Below are 18,720 nucleotides of genomic sequence, written 5' to 3'. Positions count from 1 at the left end.
CGTATCTGTGAAAGAAAATCCCATTTAATATATTTAAATAAACATTTTTGTGTGTAAAAAGAAGAGTACAGTAATTACTCCACAATTCCCCCGCCTTGCCATGGGTCACACAAGCTGCCTCCACTCACTTAGGATGAGCAGGGGCAACCTTCCCAGAGCTGTGCAGCTGCTCACCCACTGGGAAGGCCGAGGGCTCTAACCTTGCTGCCACCAGGAGAGTGGAGCTACCTAAGGCAGGGAGATGTGGGAAGAGGAAGACTCACTGGATGTTTTGAGGAGGCAACCTAGGAGTTTGGGCTGAGCCCTCAGGGATCGGACGCCAAATATGGCCTCCCTGATACACCAGCCCCCAAGTTAGCAGCTACGAGGAGAGAAGGAATAAAACGTATCTCCAAGGCGCACGCAGCAGCTCCCACTGAGGCCACCACTGTTTGTTTTCTCATCTGCAATCCGCCACCCCTGCTTGTAACGGCTACGGGGCCTCCTGAGTGTTTCCATGATTGCCAAGTAGCCTTTTCTCTCTGTGGTACCCACTCTCCACCCAAGAACTTCTGCAACTAGACAAGGCAACCTCCTGACAGTTCCCTAATCTGTCGAAGCCCTAGGACACGGGGGCCTGTCTGATCCCTGAAAAGCCTCATTAGCCTGATTCTCTGCCACCACCTGTCGCTGCTGCATCTATAAAGTTAAGGATAATCTGCAGACCAGCAGCAGGGAAAGCGATCACCTGCCAAACCTACCATATAGGGGCTCATAGTTGGTTGCGCACCACTGACTTCTACCCTAGGAGTGCCGAGAGGGTGGGCCTGCTCTTCCTGCACTCACACCCTTGGAATCACCCCTTAAAAACACAACCCCAAGTCTCCTAGCGTGCAGTGATCCCACGGCATGGGCTCCCTCCTGGACTGCTCTCAAGTTGAGCTTTCCAGCCTCTGGCAGGTGGAGGGTGACGTCAAATGCCAACATTCAGCCTTTCTACCCACAATGCCAAGGGCTGTCATTAGCTGCTCTCCATCCATCAAAAAGACAACTTCATGGCCCTCAAGGGGAATGGAGGTTGGAGCCAGCCCAGCCCAGATGCATGGAGAGCGAGCTGGGTCTGACCGCCAAACAGCCATCCTCTCCCGTTTGCAGCCGGTTGAGCGGGGTGGGATTCAGGAGGTGTGCTCCGGCTCCACTCATATTTCAAAAGTGAGTATTGCTGTCCTGCCATGGTTATTCCTGGGCAGCTTGGTGTGGATAATAGCTATGGCTGCCATAGAAGCTCTGCAGGCCTCAGGAGGTCCTGGTCTCATGCTAGTAACTGGCAAACCTCTAAGCCTCTTTGGTATATAGAACAAAAAGAAAAGAAAAAAATGAAAATTAAGCCATGTAATCTAAAAATAAATTACTTCTGGGCTGACTAAATGTCTTTTGAGTATACATCAGCTATCTTCAGTTAACACAGAGAAACCACGTTCTCATACTGTGAGATTTCATTATGCCATTTGGCTCACCTAAGCATTAAAACATCTGACACTGGGGGGCAACCAGGAGGTAAGCAGAATTGGGGAACATGACGTGAAACTCCCATGAGTCAATAAAGAAGTTAAAGAAAAAAGAGAAAAGGAAAATCAAAATGTTTTAAGGAAGAACAGAGGCTTTGGGAAAAGGCAGGGACGTGGAAGGAAGTTGAGGGCTGGGGTTAAATATGATAAATATACAATAGACAACGAAACTGCGAAAGAATTCATGAAACCTCTCTCACCTTAAAATAAAATCAACCGGACACTGTTGGAAGTCCTCACAACAACCCTGTGAGGTAGGCGATACTGGTCCCATCCCACTGATGGGGAGGCCTAAGCAGGGAAGGGCGAGGTGGTGACGGAGTAGCGCTCTGGCCACAGACCCACCGCCTCCACCGTCACTTGGTCAGGGCCACTGCAGGCTCTGGAAGTAGTCTTGGGGGTCTGGCCTCTTAGGAAGTCAGTCTTCCTGGCAGTTCACGCAGGCCCAAGCAGATCAGCGAATAAGGCCAAGAGCACTTCCAGCTGGCTGAATTCCTCGCTCTGCTTGCTTCCCGGGCTTCCTAAGGTGACTGACCAGGGCACAAGTTTTTGAGGTTTCTGGATTCTCAGTTTTGGTGGAGGAGCAGGTTTTGGGGGGGTCACCTCCCTATTGATGGAACGCCTGTCTATTATGGCAAGAACAGGCTGGAATTCCCCAATTTACACAGCCCCCAAGGTTTTGCAGCTCTGGCTGAATGCTACATGATACTAACTCCTACTGGACTGTTCCTCCTTGTCTGACAAGGTCCTAGGATATATCTCAATACTGAGCACCCCATTCATATTAACCCTAACAACCCTCTTGGCCAGAGCACCCACCACGGCCCATTCCTCCAGCTGCTGAGTCTCCATGCCACATCTGCAGGCCCACCAGCACCCTGTCCTGCATTTATTTCTCGCCAGCCACACAAGCCCATATCTCTGCTGAGGCAGAGAACACCAACCCTGCCTTGGCCTAGTCAACGAACATTTCCCTGCTAGCTGTACCTGCTATGATGTGGTTCCCAAAGATATAATGCCACCACTGCCAACAGCAAGTCCCAGCGCAGCACCCACTTTGTGGGTCCCACTGGCTTCAAGGTTGGCATTAGTTACCAACCCCACACTGGGGTACCTGGTGGAGACCCAGCCTAGGTACAGCAAGCTGCTAGCGTGCTTCACACCACGGCCACTGCAGCCTGGACTTGCCTGACCTAGTGTTTGCCAAGGGTGCGTCTGTGCACTGGTGTGCTTGAGGCCTGGGAGGACAAAGCTGTACCAGGGGACTCCCAGAAGGCTAGACTGAATGCCGGGAATACTAAGTATCCACCTTGGCAACCCTGTGATGTGATAGTTAACAATGTCTCTGCTCAGAGGTACATGGGGGAAGGAACAAGGAACGTTGTAAAGTATGAGAACCTGGCTGAGCACAGCACTGAGCAGGCCCATCTGGATCCTGGTGGACGGCAGGGAAGCGAGGTACACCGGCAGCATGTCTACTATCAGAACCAAGCATTAGCTGACACACGGAAATGTCCAGTTTGTCTCCTGTTTGTCTGTTGGATACATAAGACTCTTTACATCTGAGTGGAAGCTTGGAGGAAACATATAAAACCCCCAGTCTGGAAGGACCTCACATCCAGACCAGGTCCGATTAATCGAGGGCTGCACTGTTGTTGGGCCTTCTGTCTTGCCTGGTTTCCAGTTGTTAAGTCACAAAGAAATCACACAGACGTCTACATTAGTTATAAACTGACTGGCCTAGTATCTCAGGCTTCTTATTAACTCTTACAACTTATATTAGCCACATGGCTCAGTACCCTTTTCAGCTAGGCAGTCACATCTTGCTTCTTCTGTGGTGAGCTCACAACTACCAACCAGGAGTTCCTTCTTCCCAGCATTCTCCTGTTCTCATTGACCTGCCTCTACTTCCTGACTGGTTTTCCTACCTATACTTCCTGCCTGGCTACTGGCCAATCAGCATTTATTTAAAATATAATTGACAGAATATAAACCATTGTCTCACACCACTTCCCCCTTTAAAAAAACAAACAAGGGCCGGGCGGTGGTGGCGCACGCCTGTAATCCCAGCACTAGGGAGGCAGAGGCAGGCGGATCTCTGTGAGTTCGAGACCAGCCTGGTCTACAAGAGCTAGTTCCAGGACAGGCTCCAAAACCACAGAGAAACCTTGTCTCGAAAAAAACAAAAAAAACAAAAAAAAAAAACAAAAACAAAAAAAAAACACCTCTGACTCCAATATCCTTTGTTTAGCTTTCTCCTGACCATTAGCCATTAACAACTTGTAACCAACATTCTAAACAAAGGAAAATATCCATAGTCTATTTTTTTGGGAATGTGGGCGTAGTTTTCCAGGCTACTTCCTGCTGGTTAGGGGCGCTGATAATCTTTTGGGGACCTAAAGAAAACTTAGAATTATGATCAAGTCCTGACTGGAGTATCCTGTGAGGCTTGATCATCTTGGGCAGCATCTTGAATCCATTCTGGATGTTGAACTCAGACATCTGAGCCATTTGCTCCCACCAGAGATTTCTCAGGTGGCATTCCTTGACCAAACCTGATTTTTCTTAACTCAGAATGAATCCACAGTCTCTCCTTTCCTGTGGAAACAAAAGCAAAACCTCTTCTCCAAAGAAACATACCTTTTGACTTCAATTTTGAAATCAGGGTATTTTCAAAGGACCTATCTTGGATTAATTCAGCAGCATTTATAAACAAACATCTTTTAGCAGCTGTTGCTCCTTCCTCAGCATTCAGACAATTCAGAGAACATAACACAGTATCCAGACTCTGTGTGTATTTCATCTTTACATGACTTTATTTTAACCTCTATTTATTTTATTTTTAGTTTTAGGCTTTTTTAGGTTTCTGTGTACTTTTGTCCTGGAACTCAAACTATGGACCAGGCTGTCCTTGAACTCACAGAGATCTGCCCATCTCTGCCTCCTGAGGGCTGGGATTAAAGGTGTGTGCTACCACACCTTGAACTCACAGAGGTCTGTCTGCCTCTGTCTCTGGCATGTGCCACCAAACCCAACTACTCTTTTATTTTAAGGACTTTAACCTCTTTCTTTACTCTCCCAAACTTGCATATATTTTTAACACACTGTAAACAATTTAGAGGTTTTCTTCATCTTTGAATCTCTCTTTACTGTATATCTCTCTCTTTTTCTGACCACATGAGACTTTAATTTGCTAAGCAATATGGGTAGGATTAAAGCCATGGCTTTGACAGCTGGATCCAGCCAATTCCTTAGCTTTCTGAAATTCCAGCCTCACTGCAGTCAATGCTGAGTCAGGAAGCCTCTCTTAAGTGAGAGTACTTGCCTCTAGCAAGCAGAGCCCACCTGAGAAAATGCTGCTATCAATAAGCCATACTTAACTATTCTTTTCTGTCTAGAATTACTTCCCAAGCTCTGTCAGGCTTTATGTGGATGCAGTTGTCCATGTGGGTGCCTGAGTTTTGTTGACTGAGTTTTCTGTCCTGCCCGGTTCCCACAGTCGTTAAGTCACAAAGAAATCACACAGACGTCTACATTAGTTATAAACTGACTGGCCTAGAATCTCAAGCTTCTTATTAACTCTTACAACTTATATTAGCCCATTATTCTTATCTATATTAGCCACATGGCTCAGTACCTTTTTCAGCTAGGCAGTCACATCTTGCTTCTTCTGTGGTGGGCTCACAACTACCAACCAGGAGTTCCTTCTTCCCAGCATTCTCCTGTTCTCATTGACCTGCCTCTACTTCCTGACTGGTTTTCCTACCTATACTTCCTGCCTGGCTACTGGCCAATCAGCATTTATTTAAAATATAATTGACAGAATATAAACCATTGTCCCACACCACCACACCTCTTGAAGCTTTTTATGTGGAACATAGAAAAAGCTACATGTTCTCCCCAGACCTGCAGAACGAAGATGCCAGTGGACCTGGACTGAGCCACCCAACTGACAGCTCTTTAGGAGTCAGCTGCCTGGACTCGCCGACACATAAGCTATGCTGGGCCCTCTGGAACATCTGAAGCAGTAGTAAGGGTGACTTACTTTGAAAGAACACAGAAAACAAATATAATAGACTAACACTGCAACACAAAAAATACAAAACACAAGTTATGATAAAATGAATAAAAATCCTAAACACACAGAGGGCAGTACTTCTCAACATTAGTGCAGGCACCTGAAAAATACTTTCTGGAAACACAGTCTCTGAGGCCAGGGCTGCAGGAGATCCCGGGGCCGCATCCTCAGGCCCAGCGCAATGGTTGCTCAAAGCCCCGAGCACTCTGAGGAATCTGTGCTGCCCATTGGCTTTGAAACACAGAGACGGGGGGCATTGGTGTCCCTCTGAATCTACACTGCTCTTTTTAGGGAACTGGCGTGGAAGAATGATTAAATGTATAATGAGCCAAAGTGTCAAAGCCTTTGGAGTTTAACACAGATGCTCATGCACTTAGGGCAGACAAGGTTAAAGCTATGTTGCGTTTTCAGTTAAATTAAAGGGTTTTGATGTAATTCGAATGCTATTATGAGGCAGCTCTGACTACACATTCTGGCATGAGTGCTGCAGAGGGCAGTGTCCTCTCCCGATGTCCTGGTCACAGTGCCAATACACTCTAGCCTGAGGGGGCGTGAGACTGCGGCGTGGGTCCTCACCCCGCCACGGTAGAAAGGACACACTCCTTGTTCACTGTTTATCCGTCTTCTACCTTCATTCCGCACAAGAGAACGCTGCAGTGGGCCCTGTGGTCCTAAAGCCTTCTGCCTGTTAGGTCTTGGGTGACATTCTGAGGATTAATTAGTGACATATAAAATGGTTAAGAAACTCATTCTGCAGAGGCCAACTGGAAGCAGTTCTGTCCTAGGCTGCGCAGGGCCAGAGATTCCCTGGCCCCGCAGGCCTCTGCCCGTCATAGCTCCACCTTGACTCCCTTTATGAAAGGCAGACCCGTGGGCACCCGCTTCTTATACTCCAAGTATTCCTCCCCAAAGAAGTGAATCAGCGAGATCTCCTCCTCTTCCGTGCGATCACGAAAGAAGCGCCACACCGTCAGGGCGTAGACAACACCGCAGATGGGGTTACACAGCATCACCTGGCAGAAGAAGCACAGAATGCCTGAGGTCAGGGCGCCCCGATGCCGAGGCACCTTCTCCCCACAGGATTCTTGCCGGGCCCCAGCAGACTCTCACAATACTGTGAGAGCCATTAATGCTCCTTGGAGGCACCCTCACGGCTGCATCTGCCTGTGCAGATTCTCTTGAGTAAGCAAGACCTCAGTTATAGGGAAAGACAAGACTCTCGGGTTTCAGCCATAGGTGGCACACGTACCCACCTGGACTCAAATGTGAATTCCCTGATGCGGGAACTCATGCTCACCTGGATATGCCTACTTGTCTTGGACCCTTGCTTCCTACCCTCAAGGCCACACGAGACAATGGCTACCATCTGAGCTTCCAAAAATATTTCTTTTCAGAGACCACTCTGCTCAGAAAGTGGCAGTGCCCACAGGCCAGAAAACCTGTGCCTGGCCACCTTTTTTATATGGCTTCTTTTTAACCCCTGCCCCCTTTCTAACCTAGTCCTCCAGCCAAAAAGCCTGTCAAAACTAAAAGTATCCCTGGCTCCTAGAAGTTTCCTTTGCTACCACAGAAACCACTAACCCACCCATACTCACCACAGGCATCAAACCCATCTGGTGATACTCCCACCCAGTGAACCAGGCACGCCCACCTTCTCCCCAGCCCCCTGCACTGGTCAGACTGCTCATTGTGCTCATAGCACCATGCTAAGCCACCCAACCTTCGAGCAGTCTTTGTCCTGGCTTTTAAGGTAGACCAGGCTGGCCCATCTGGCAGTACCCACAGTCTGCACATTCACACCTGGCAGACGTGTGCAGCTTTCTGGGCAGCCTCGATGATGGCAGGATTCTTAATCATAAGTGGTAACCTTCCCCTGAGCTGGGAAAACCAATTTTCAGTGCGTCATCATCAGCACCGTTCCGAAGAGTCAGGACAAGAAACAGTGTTGTGTGTAGGATAAGGACTGCTGCAGGAGAGACTCATCCCCACAGGCATGCACGCACACGGGACACTGCAGAAAACACCTATGATCTAAAATGTACAACAACCTCTCAGTTCTAAGGCCCTTAGGGCGCATAAGTGCTTAGACAAATTACATTCGTCAGCTCCCGTCAGTGCGGTCCCGGGCGGGGCTGTGGCAGCAAGGGCAGCAGTGCTGTGTCTCAGAAATGCCAGAGCCACCTCTTATACCGTTATGGGGTCACCAGCACCCCATGGCCCATGCACCACTGATGTGAGGTCTAGGATCCCCAGATGATCTTTCCAAGCTCTATTTGCACTCTCTGGTCAAGCTGTTCTCGGACTAAGTATAGCATCCAGAGACAGCTGTCGAGAAACAAGGGTTTGTCTGCATCCCCAGACAGAACAAATCCCCACAGCTCTCATTAACCTGGCAGGACCTTGGCCTCATTTAGACCTATTTTTTTCTTCTTTTTTTTTTTTTGATGAAAACCCACTGAGTCACCACAGGGTGGCTGAGGACATTCCCTCACCCGAGGTGTTCCAGATTCGAGTCAGCGTGGCAGAATGGGGCCCAATACAGGGCAGCAGAGTACCAATGCCACCAGGGGTTACCTGCCACTCAGGAAGGCAGGCTTGACCCTTTCTTTTCTCTTCCCCACCCCCCTGCAGCTGGCTGACCTCTGTGCTCACCTCTATCCTCCTGGTAAGCACCAGAATTACTACCTGCCTGCTCTGGGGGTTTCCCTTTAAAGAATAGTCTAAGTTTAAAATAAAGAAAATAATTAATTTAAAACATCAAGATTTTACCTCCAAAACACCGGTGGACTAGATTAGGTCTCCCAGTTTTGCACTTAGAAACAGTGGGGTTTGTGGTGTGCCAATTATACAGCAAGTTAAATGTTAAAAGTTAAGTGGACTATACAGAAGGGCTACAAGTTTGGGTCAGCTTGAACTACACAGCAAGACCTTTTGTACAGATACCCAAAAGAGAAATGAACTTAGGCAAGTAAATTCACAGGGAACCAGCGTCGACTGTGGTATCATACCTGAGTTCCGATACTCCAGTAAAACCACCCCACATAGGAGGGATGCCGGAACCAGGCGTACACCCCGCTCGTCACCAGAGTGTGGGTGTCTGACTTCTCACTCTGCACCACGTGGTTGAAATTGGAGCCAGCTGTAAACATGGCCGCTTTCCGCAGGCATTCTCCAAACACCACCATCAGCAGCCCAGTGGTGCTGACCCAGGTGATCTGCTTCAGTTCTGCAGAAACAGACGCAGGGACGAGAGGGAGTGGGGACACTGGGTGTGATCACCCCTTCACATATTCCCTCAAGAGACAAACATCAGAAAACACACTGACGGTAATCAGCATCCGTCCTCACATCAAACTTGAATGGTAAGAAAAACACCACCCCAATCCCAGCATCACCGCTTCCTGTTTCAGGTGCCAACAAGTCAACTGTGGGCAGCTCTCCCTGCCAGGCCTGGTGGGCTCCGCTAACATCCCTCTCCGGGGAGCATGTACTGCTGAAAGGGATATGCCCCTTTGAAGTCAGTCCGAGCCCCACATCTGGTTTTGGGAAAGCATGATTTAGGTGTCTTCCCAACAGACAGGTTTGGGATTTTTGTTTGTTTTAAACAATAAAACCTTGTGAAATTCTCATGTTTCAGAGAAGTATTCAGGCCCAAACTTCATCTGTCCAATGGCAAAATTAAGATTGCAACCATCAAGGCAGAGCGCTGTCTTACGCGGTGCCCCGCATTTGCAAGACGTAGAGTTAAAGGTCAGCACGTCCTGGACTGGAAATCCAGACGCGGACTTCTCCAGCGAGCGGAGTCTGTCCTTTATAAAGAGCTTAAAGAGGAGAGAGCACGGGGGAGACGTGCTCAGGGGAGATTAGACCGGAGAGGTGAACCAATGTCACTCCTCAGCCCACGGTAAGGCACCCTTGTCTCCCAGAGAGGAAAGCAGGGCACACCCACCTGGCCAAAAGATGTTTTCAAGTGTGAACTCTATCCAGGAAGAAAGAGCGGCCACCGTGTACTCCAGACTGTGATTCAGGAGGAAGGAATCCAAGGAGAGACTTTTGGGGTTATTGACAGCTGTCACTAAGTACTCAGAATAGTGGAATAATGACAGCGAGCACACGTACCTATTTGAAGACAAAAACGAAGTGGGAGACTACACAAGAGAACCACGCCAGGCCAAAGCCCAGATCTGGGTCTGTTGACTGTCCCTAACCCTGTCATGCGCTGCCGCCGTCACCCACCTGAGTGACACCAGGCACACATACACGCCATTCACTCCCTCCTGAGCTTGCAGAAAGAGGGGTTGGGTGGTGCTGTTATGTTTCCGGATGTCACAGACAAAATTAAAAAAAATCTCCCTGGGTGAAGGAGGAATTATGGTCCCTTTGCTCCTCTGAAGATGACAGTTTCACACTTTAACATGAAAGGGGGAGATATCAACAAGGTAGTGACGCATGTTGGAAACAAAATTCAACAAAACTAAAATAATTCCAGCAAAGAAGGATTAGATGGCTCAGCATACTGATAATAGGAGATAAAGCTTTTTACCTTGAAGCCACGATTCATATCCAAGTCAGAGGCTAGAAGGTTCAAGGGACTGAACTCATAGTGTAGGGGAAAGTCCTACACTGGCTGTGGGGGAAGCACTAGCCGGGACCTAATAGAAACCGGAGACGGAGAAGGCTTAGGAAACAGCGGGAGGCTCCCCCTTCCCATCACCGCGGACCTGCACCCATCACAGCAGCTTCGGATGGCAGGGACCTCTGGAGAGGGCACAGGGAGACCCGATTCCATCCACCACACAAGCCACTAACATGCACAACTGTGTCCACAGGCTTTGAAATGCGGGAATTCGGGGAAGGCAGGAGGCTGCTTCTTCAGAATCCTAATCAGCCTCCTGTTCTGTCAGAGCCCACACAGGGATGAGGAGAGACCCCTACTCTGTCGACCCTGACACTTCAACACCATCATTCCCAAAGTCTTCTTACCAGCCAAAGTGATTCCAAGAAGACTGGCTGAAACTTAGCAGCACACCGCAGCCAAACACAAAGCCAAGGAAACAAGCTCGGATGGCTATCTGAAAACACACCCAGAAGAGCCTCGGTCACCGCATGTTCCCTTAGCAGAGCCCAAACCCAGACTGCAGACTGTCCTGGATTAGCAAGGCCATCAGGGAGCAGAGTCCATTTGCTCAAGAGATAAAGAGGATGAAATGGGACTGCTTGGGTTCAAATTGTGTCTTACATTCCTCTCTCTCTTCTCTCTAGCCTTCGGCAAGTACACCATGGAAATAACAATACTGTAGGGCTACATAGTGGATTTACCACGCAAAGCACCTAGAAACAACCAGTTTTAACAGCCACAATAGTTATCATTATTACAGCTAGCATTACCAGAGCTATCGATGGAAAACTGTTTAAGCCCAGTTTATGGCTCCCAAGTCAAAGAGTCTAATGAGAACACTCGGAACTCTGCGCCCAGTCACCTCCGTGAAGTGGGGCGTTTGACAAGCAGGTAAAACACCACACCTGTCATTACATAAATTAAAAACTCGTGGGTTAGCTCACTTCCCACCTGACGTGAATCTGCCAAAGCTGCTGATCGGCAGGAAACGCAATTAACACCCACAGATAGGATAAGTGGGTCCCTTCTGTGACCTCAACTTAGGGCTGAGATACACGCCTGTGGGAGGCATCCCGCAACGTGGCGCGCGAATGGGGGGTAAAAGGAGAACCGAACACCGGATCACCGCCAGTGTTCCTTTAACCCGCTTCCGCTAGACTAGCTCCAATCCGGTCCCTGTCCGCTGTCCATCTACTCAGCCCTGCCTGCCGGTTCCTGGTCTCCGACCAGTCTACTTGGTTCTGATGTACGTGGCACGCCTACCCTTGCCGGGTCCACGCCTGACCGTCCCTGACCCCTGTCTACCCGGGCTCATCTGCCCTGACTCCAGCTCCAGTGCACCCGGGCCCTGCCCCATCGCAGCCAGCTCGGTCCTGCCTGGTCCCGGTCCACTCGACCCTAGTCCAGATCTACCAGTCCACCCTGTCGCTGATCCAGGTCTGGGGTGCTGGTCTACTGGTCCACCCTATCCGTCCCGCCCTGTCTCTGGTCCGGGTCAACCAGTCACCTCGTCCCGCCCGTCCCGTCCCCGGTCCACTCCTCCAGCCCTCCCGTCCTTGGTCCCGGTCCACCTGTCCCCGGTCTCGGTTCACTCGTCCGGCCCGCCCGTCCCCGATCCCGGTTCCTCCGCACCCGGCCAGCACCTGGTAGCGCGGCGGCCGGTAGAGCAGCAGCAGCAGCGCATTGAGCCCGGCCACGTAGAGCGCCAGCCCGGTGCGGCCCTGCAGGCCGGCGCGAGTGAGCAGCGGCAGAGCGAGCACCGAGGCGCCAAGCAGGAAGGTAGCGAGGCTGAGGCGCGCCTCGGAGCCCGGCGGAACCCGCGCCGCGCAGCCCGCCATGGCGCAGGGCGGCGGAAGAGCCGGCGGCGGACTAGCGGGTCGAAGCGCAGCCGACAGTAGCCGAGGAAACACGAAGGCAGCGCCTGCGCACTCTGCCGCCGACGCCGGCACGGAAAGGGCAGGTACCCGGAGCTGGGTACTAGCCGCCTGAGAGTTCTCGCGAGAATTGATGCCACGCGTGGCCGAGGGCCGGAATTTAAAGGGAGCCGGGCACGCCCCCGCAGGCCCCGCCCCTCCGTCGCCGGGACAACCTGACGTCGACAGAGGGGCGGTGATGGGCCAGCCCGGAAGTAGAAGTTCATCCGGAGTTTAGAGCCTTGGTCCCAGGAAACAACCGGGCTTCACTGACCACACCCGCCTCCTAAGTGGAAATAAATACGTTTTTTTGCAGGCAGCGTGCCAAACTTTGCGGTGCTTGCTTTGGGAAAGAAGCGTAACGCGAGTGAGCCTGGGAGAACGGTTGTGATCTAAAGGCGAATTCCTTTAGGTGGCTACATCCTGGACGACTTTTATTGACCTGTAGATTTTGTGTGTGTTTTCCATACTGCCTATAATGAAGATGTTACTGATAAAATCAGAAGTTCTCCTTCAGCTTTTGCCATTTTAAATGTATACAGTACTTTCACGTATTTATGTGGCACGACATGAGGTGGGTTCGACCAGTCTGGAATCCACCACCACGCAGAGATCCACCTGCCTCTGCCTCCCTAGTACTGGGATGAAAGGCACAGGCCCCACCACCCGGCCTTGTTTTGCTTTTGAGACAGTGTATCCTCTGCAGCCCAGGACAACCTTGAACTCACTTGGTATCTGGAAGATGCCCTGGATCTGCTCCTCCGGCCTCTCCCCTCCGGAAGGCTGCAATTAACAGGTGTTAAGCCGTCATTGTCGGGTTGGGGACTGAACTGAAGGCTTCTTGTATGATAGGCGAGCAGTCTACTGAGTTATATCCGCAGTCCATGGAGTGTGGGGTTTGTTTGGTTGGTTTGAGTCCAGGAGAGAGTCCCTAGGGGGTGAGGCCTGCAGGATAGGAAGGGTGCGGGGAAGACTTTAGGAGCTGGCAGAACTTACCAGCTCCTGGAAATGAAAGCATCATCGAGGAACCAAGAGCTGATGTTGGATTTGAAAGGCAGAGGCAGGAAGCAGCAAGCTTACGCAGGATGGGAGACAGGCTCCAGGAGAAGCTGGGGCCAGGCTGCTGTGGTGAACCCTGCATCTGAACACACTGCCTGGCAGGAACTGTGATGTGTGGGCATGGGAGTGGGGAACCTGGTATCCCAGGCTCCAGTGCTTGATATCCTGTCTTGGTGACCACAGGCAGGTAACTTCTGTGACCCTCATCTTCCTGTGAAACGGAATCCTTATTTCACTGTCTTGGACAATCATCCTTTGTCCTGCATAACCTTAATGTCACCTTGTTGCCACCTAGAGTCATCTGAAAAGAAAAGCCTTGATTGAGGAATGGCATACATCAGGCGATCTGTGGGTAGGCCAATGAGGTATCTTGATTATTAAATGATATAGGAAGGCCCAGTCCACCGTGGGTGCTCCCATCCCTTGACAGGTGTTCCTGAGCTGTATAAGAAAGTTAAGCATAGGTGAGAGCCGGCTGCTATAGAACAGCATCCTCCACGACTTCTGCTGAGCTCCTGCTTGAGGTCTTACCCTGACTTTCCTCGCTGGGTGACAGTGACCTGGTTGGATCAGAGTGACCAGAGCCAGGATACTCTACAAAGCCCAGCACTGTGTCTCAATCATGCTTGGGAGACATTTGTTAAAGTGAGGTGACAGGAAGGAGAAAGAGATTTAATGGTTCGGTTATGGTGAAACCCCAGCAACATGCGCACCCACACCCACACCAAATATAGACATTGGGAGATAGAGACAGACGGACATCTGTTAGTTCAAGGCCATTCTGGGCTACATGAAATTGATCCAGTGTAAAAGAGAAACAGAGCTCATACAAAGGTGATCCAAGCACTTGAGGTCACAGGCCTTTAATCCCAGCACTAGGGAGATGGAGACAGGAGTGATATGGCTGGGCAGAGAGAGGAATAGAAGGTGGGAGGAGACAAGAGCTCACTACAGTCTGAGGCAGTGATCTGAAGCAATCAGTTTGAGGAGAGTCTTACAGTCTGAGGATTTGTAGAGACAGGATCACCCTTTGGTCTGAGCGTTGGTAGAGGTAAGAACTCTAGTGGCTGGCCACTCTGCTTCTCCGACCCTTCAGCTTTCACCCCATGATATCTGACTCTACGTTTTTTTATTAAGAACAATTAGAATGCTTGCTACATAGCACCACCAGCCCGAGGAATGTTGTGTGCCCCGCCCCCCAGACTCGCTCAGTCCGATCTAGGCAAGTCCTCAATCGGACTTTCTTCTCTGATAACTAGGCTGTGTCAATTTGACACTAAAGGCTAAGCAGGACATAAAGGTGACTGAGTGGCTTAAAGCCGGAGTTCTGACTATTGCCTGTTCCTCATGGCTTCTCCAGACTCGGACCTTTCCCCTTGAGCCAGAACACATCAGAGCCACTAGAGGGTGCTTGTTGTCCCTCACTCCAGGGAGGGCTCCTGACCTGGAGGCACAAAACCCTCTCTGGCAGAAGCCCCTTCTCAGGCCCTGAGCTTTTGATCTCCACTCTTAGGCAAGCAGTAAAGTGTAACTGACCAGAGAGCTTGAGCAACTCTGTCCTCTGCCTGTCACCTCCCCGGAGGCCCCAGTTCTTCTTCAGTCTTATCCTGGAGGTGGGAGAAAGGGAAAGATGTTCTCTGCCGGGTGGAACTACACTTCAGGGAATGTAAAGTGTTAAGGGGATCGCTGGGATAGCTGAAACTGTTGGGGCCTAAAACTCATAGTGCAGTGATGGAGAGGCAACCAGGCAAGTTTATGCACATCTGGGCATGTGTGTAACTGGAGAAACAGTCGCACAGAGGATGTGCATGCTCAGGAAACAGTTGTAGAGAGTACCCATATCCAGAGAAGCAATCACATCCAGACAGTGTCTATATACAGGGGAACAGCCACACAGCACAGCACAGCACAGCACATGCACACCCAAACATATAGCTACACACAAAGAGTATCTACACCCAAGGAAACAGTTATACACAGGAGTACAGATAACCAGAGGAACAGTCATGTGGAGAGCATGCGTATATCCAGGGATGTGATCAAAGAGCCAAGGGAAACGGCCACACACTGAGAGCGCCACATCCAGATGTGCACACAGGGAAACACAGGCTTGCTTTCCTACCCGAGAGGAAAGGAGTCTGACAGAACAGTCTCGCTGTGTCCCCAGCTGTCCTCCAAACACAGGAGGTGACAGATCTCCAGAATGGTAAAAAGGAAAGGGAAGTCCTGGGGTGCACTGCTCCTCTCTCCTTGAAAATAAGCAAGCGCTTGAGTGTTTTGTCCTAGCAGCTTCCAGGCAAGCACAAAAGGAGCTCCTTCTCGGGCAGCAGGGTCCCTCCACAGCCCGCAGCCTGTGCCTTCCCCCATCCTTAGATGATACCATCACAGGCTAAAGTAGCCTTCCTGTCCGGGCCCCGCTGGAGAGCTGTCTTGTTTCAGACACTAAGGAAACTGAAGCAGAGAAGCAGACAAACTTGGTCTGGACAGGCCGACACTGCTTTATGAACAGCATGGAGCCCCAATCTTTCCTCTGGGTGAAGGCTGCATGCACTTAGAGAGGCTGGAAACGTCTGTACACATGCACACGTATGTAGGTAGCTACAGGAAGTTGCAGATATTTTCTGTTTGACTGGAAGCAGGGTGGGTTGTTTCTGTATCCAGGTATATTGTTTCTACAAATGGATCAGAGTGGTCAGGCGGGGGGCCAAGCAATTCTTGATGGCTAGGGACTATTGCCCGGTACAACTTGACTCAATTCTTCATGACTTGAGGCGATTACCAACACTAAGAAACCACCTTAACATCTCCAAATAAAACCACAAGCTGAGATGAAATCATCTTCAGACTTTTTAAAGGTTCATTTTTATTATTTTAAATGTGTGTGTGCGCACGCGGGCAGGCGCGTGTGCTTGCATGTGAGTGTAGGTGCCGTGGAAGCCAAAGGCGAGTTGAACCCCCTCGAGCTGTCTTCTGCAAGAACAATATACATTCTGAACCACTGAGTCATCTCTCCAGCCGCCAGACTTTAGTTTCTGAAGCCGCATGAGTTTATTGAGTGAGAGAGATTATGAAGAAGAGACCAAGCCCAAGGCAGGTACAGGTGCACAGACAAGACGAGCATTGACAAGCCCTTCACTCATCCTACACAGAAAATTCCCAGGGTGGAAGCTGGCTAGTGTTATTTCATTCAAGCCTGAAGCCAAGCAGGAGAAAGGCCCAGGAGGCTCTCTCAGCACCCTCCCCAGTGATGGATGCCAGATCAGTCATCTGCAGAGGGCTGTTTCCCCCTCTGCAGTTCCTGGCTATTTAGGGCAGTGGGGAGGAGTCTGGTCAGCGTGGCCATGAGTCTCCACTAGAGATGGCCCAGTCTTCCAAAAGAAAGTTTTCGCTCCTCTTCTCTGGCAGTCACAGGCTGGAGGAATGAAAGCGGCTCTTTCCAGTCTGGTAAATGACGCGTGATTTATGAGTACATCAGCCCACTGCGCATAAGTCATATGTGCACAAAGGGGCCGGGTAAATATTTAAAGATTAGAGCCAGCTCCAGAAAGACACAAAAGGCCAGGACAAAGAGGTTCTCTCTGAATTCACTCTTCCTGAGCTGGGCTGGCCCGGTCAGTGTTGATGCACTCACTGAAGTCCCAGCCTTTGTCCCCTGAAGGGCCCTTGGCTGCTGTGCAATTCAAAGTCTCCACACAGCTAAACAGAGTTAAACAATCACAGCCTCTCCAACCTCATCTGGAGACAATCGACGACCGAGTCCTCTCAGGGCCTTTGCTGTGTCCCTGATAGTTAATTACACACAGCCGTCACTTGGTCCCACATCTGCGAGGGGGACAGGCTTCTTCCTCCGGTTACCACAGCACCCACAATGCTCTGCAAGCCAGGCTCCTCCGTTAGCACCGGATTAAGGCAGAAAGTTCAGGAAGGAAGCATTCTCACCACTCAGGAGGATACTAGGGCTGGTGTCTGAGATGGGAAGTGGGACATCTGGGAGGGGTCTTGTTTGGGGGCTCCAAACCCCTTTCCCGCTTTGTTTTCAGATGTGTGTGTGTGTGTGTGTGTGTGTGCGCGCGCGCGCGCGCGCCCGTGTTTTCCAAAGTCGAGAAAGTAAATGGGAAAGGCACAAAGACACTGGGTCATTTTCAGCCTTAAATTCCTCAGTGTGAGAAAGGGGTGGGAGCGAGGGTGGGCTGAGAGCGAACAATTTTCGTTGAATGAGCAAAAGGGACCTGGGTTTTCCCCCTTGCTCCTCCTGGGCTTGTACTCCTTTCCAGGTACCTTGGGGACTCTGAGTGCTAAAGACAGAGAGGGAGTTGGTGGCCTACATCCTGGTTTGCATAAGCAGGGTTTCTAAGTTGGTCCATGACCTTCTCGGCAGTCCAAAAGACAGTGTACTGTGCCCAGCTTGCTCATAGAGAGTACGGTGAGCATCTGTCTCTCCTCACCTCTGGGAAAGCGTTGCGCTCTCCCTGGTGGGTCTGCCTGCGGGTGGAGGTAAGACGTCCCTCGTGGACAGATGGAACAGCTGTCCTCAGCCTGCATCTCTTTACCTTTTCCAGTGACCTTGCTGGATGCAAAAGTCTGGCTCTAACTTAGCGGGAGAGGAGGCTACCTAGAGGACGAAGCCGAAATGGAAACTATGCAGTGGAAGGAAGAAGATGGCTTAGGAGCTGGGGGCGGGAGAGGGCGAGATGGAGGGGTCCTTCCTGGTCGTGAGCTTGCACAACCCTCAGCCATAGGAGCAGGCACGGGAGCGGGGAGGAGGGTTGTAGCGTTAGAGGAAGAAAAAGCAGGGAAGTCCTCACAGGTAGAGAGATCCATGACCAAGGACCAGCCCCACAGGAAAGGGGCGGTGGGAGGTTAGATGCAGCCAAGCAGCAGGCCTGTTAAACAGATCCTAGCAGAGTGCAACCGCTGAGAATCCGGTCCTGGCCCCGTGGCGGGCCTCACTTCCCCCAGCCAAAGCAGAACATTGCAGATTAGTACATTTTGTGGTCAATTTTCCACTACCTAAGAAACACTTAGCCACCCACATGAACGGCCCCACATAGTGCAGCCGGGATCCCTGGGCGTAGGCTTGGGAGGGGTGATGGCCCAGACTGTGGAGGGTAGTGGGGTGCGAGCGGGAGCAAGAGAGGGAAATTTAATAGTGACCCTAATTCTGGAGAGGTGGCGGGACCAGTACTCCGCGCCCCGCAGCGCTCCGGGAAAGCAGTGCGCAGAACCATTGGTTTGCTAATGCACCGGACTGAAAGGCGCGGGCTGCAGTTTATGGGGAAGTATTGTAATTACAAGACAAATTGCTCTACTTCTCGCTTGACTTGAGAGCGAGGAGGGTGGAGGGGACCCGTCGAGGTGAGGCGCGCGCCCGGCCTCCCTACAGCTGTGCGGCAGCTGGAAGCCTGAGCTCCGCGGGGAGCCAGGAGTTTGGCCCCAAGAAGGCGGACGCGGGCGCGGGCGCCGCTTTGTACAACCCGCACAATGCCCTTAACACTTGGCTGCTCC

General features: G+C 50.9%; 1 protein-coding gene across 1 annotated transcript; it reads right to left on the bottom strand.

Moving 5' to 3' along the window:
* Positions 1–4: 4 nt before the first annotated feature.
* On the bottom strand, positions 5–12,228 carry Icmt (isoprenylcysteine carboxyl methyltransferase). Its single transcript, XM_075947110.1, has 5 exons — positions 11,887–12,228; positions 10,609–10,697; positions 9,575–9,744; positions 8,634–8,851; positions 5–6,638 (listed from the first exon to the last, which is right to left on the bottom strand). Exons 1-5 carry the CDS (start codon positions 12,079–12,081, stop codon positions 6,456–6,458), a joined length of 855 nt encoding a protein of 284 aa, XP_075803225.1. The 5' UTR covers positions 12,082–12,228; the 3' UTR covers positions 5–6,455.
* Between the last annotated feature and the right edge of the window lie 6,492 nt (positions 12,229–18,720).

This window comes from Microtus pennsylvanicus, chromosome 13 (genome assembly GCF_037038515.1).
Source record: "Microtus pennsylvanicus isolate mMicPen1 chromosome 13, mMicPen1.hap1, whole genome shotgun sequence".
NCBI lineage: Eukaryota > Metazoa > Chordata > Mammalia > Rodentia > Cricetidae > Microtus > Microtus pennsylvanicus.
This window is presented reverse-complemented; position numbering and strand designations above follow the sequence as displayed.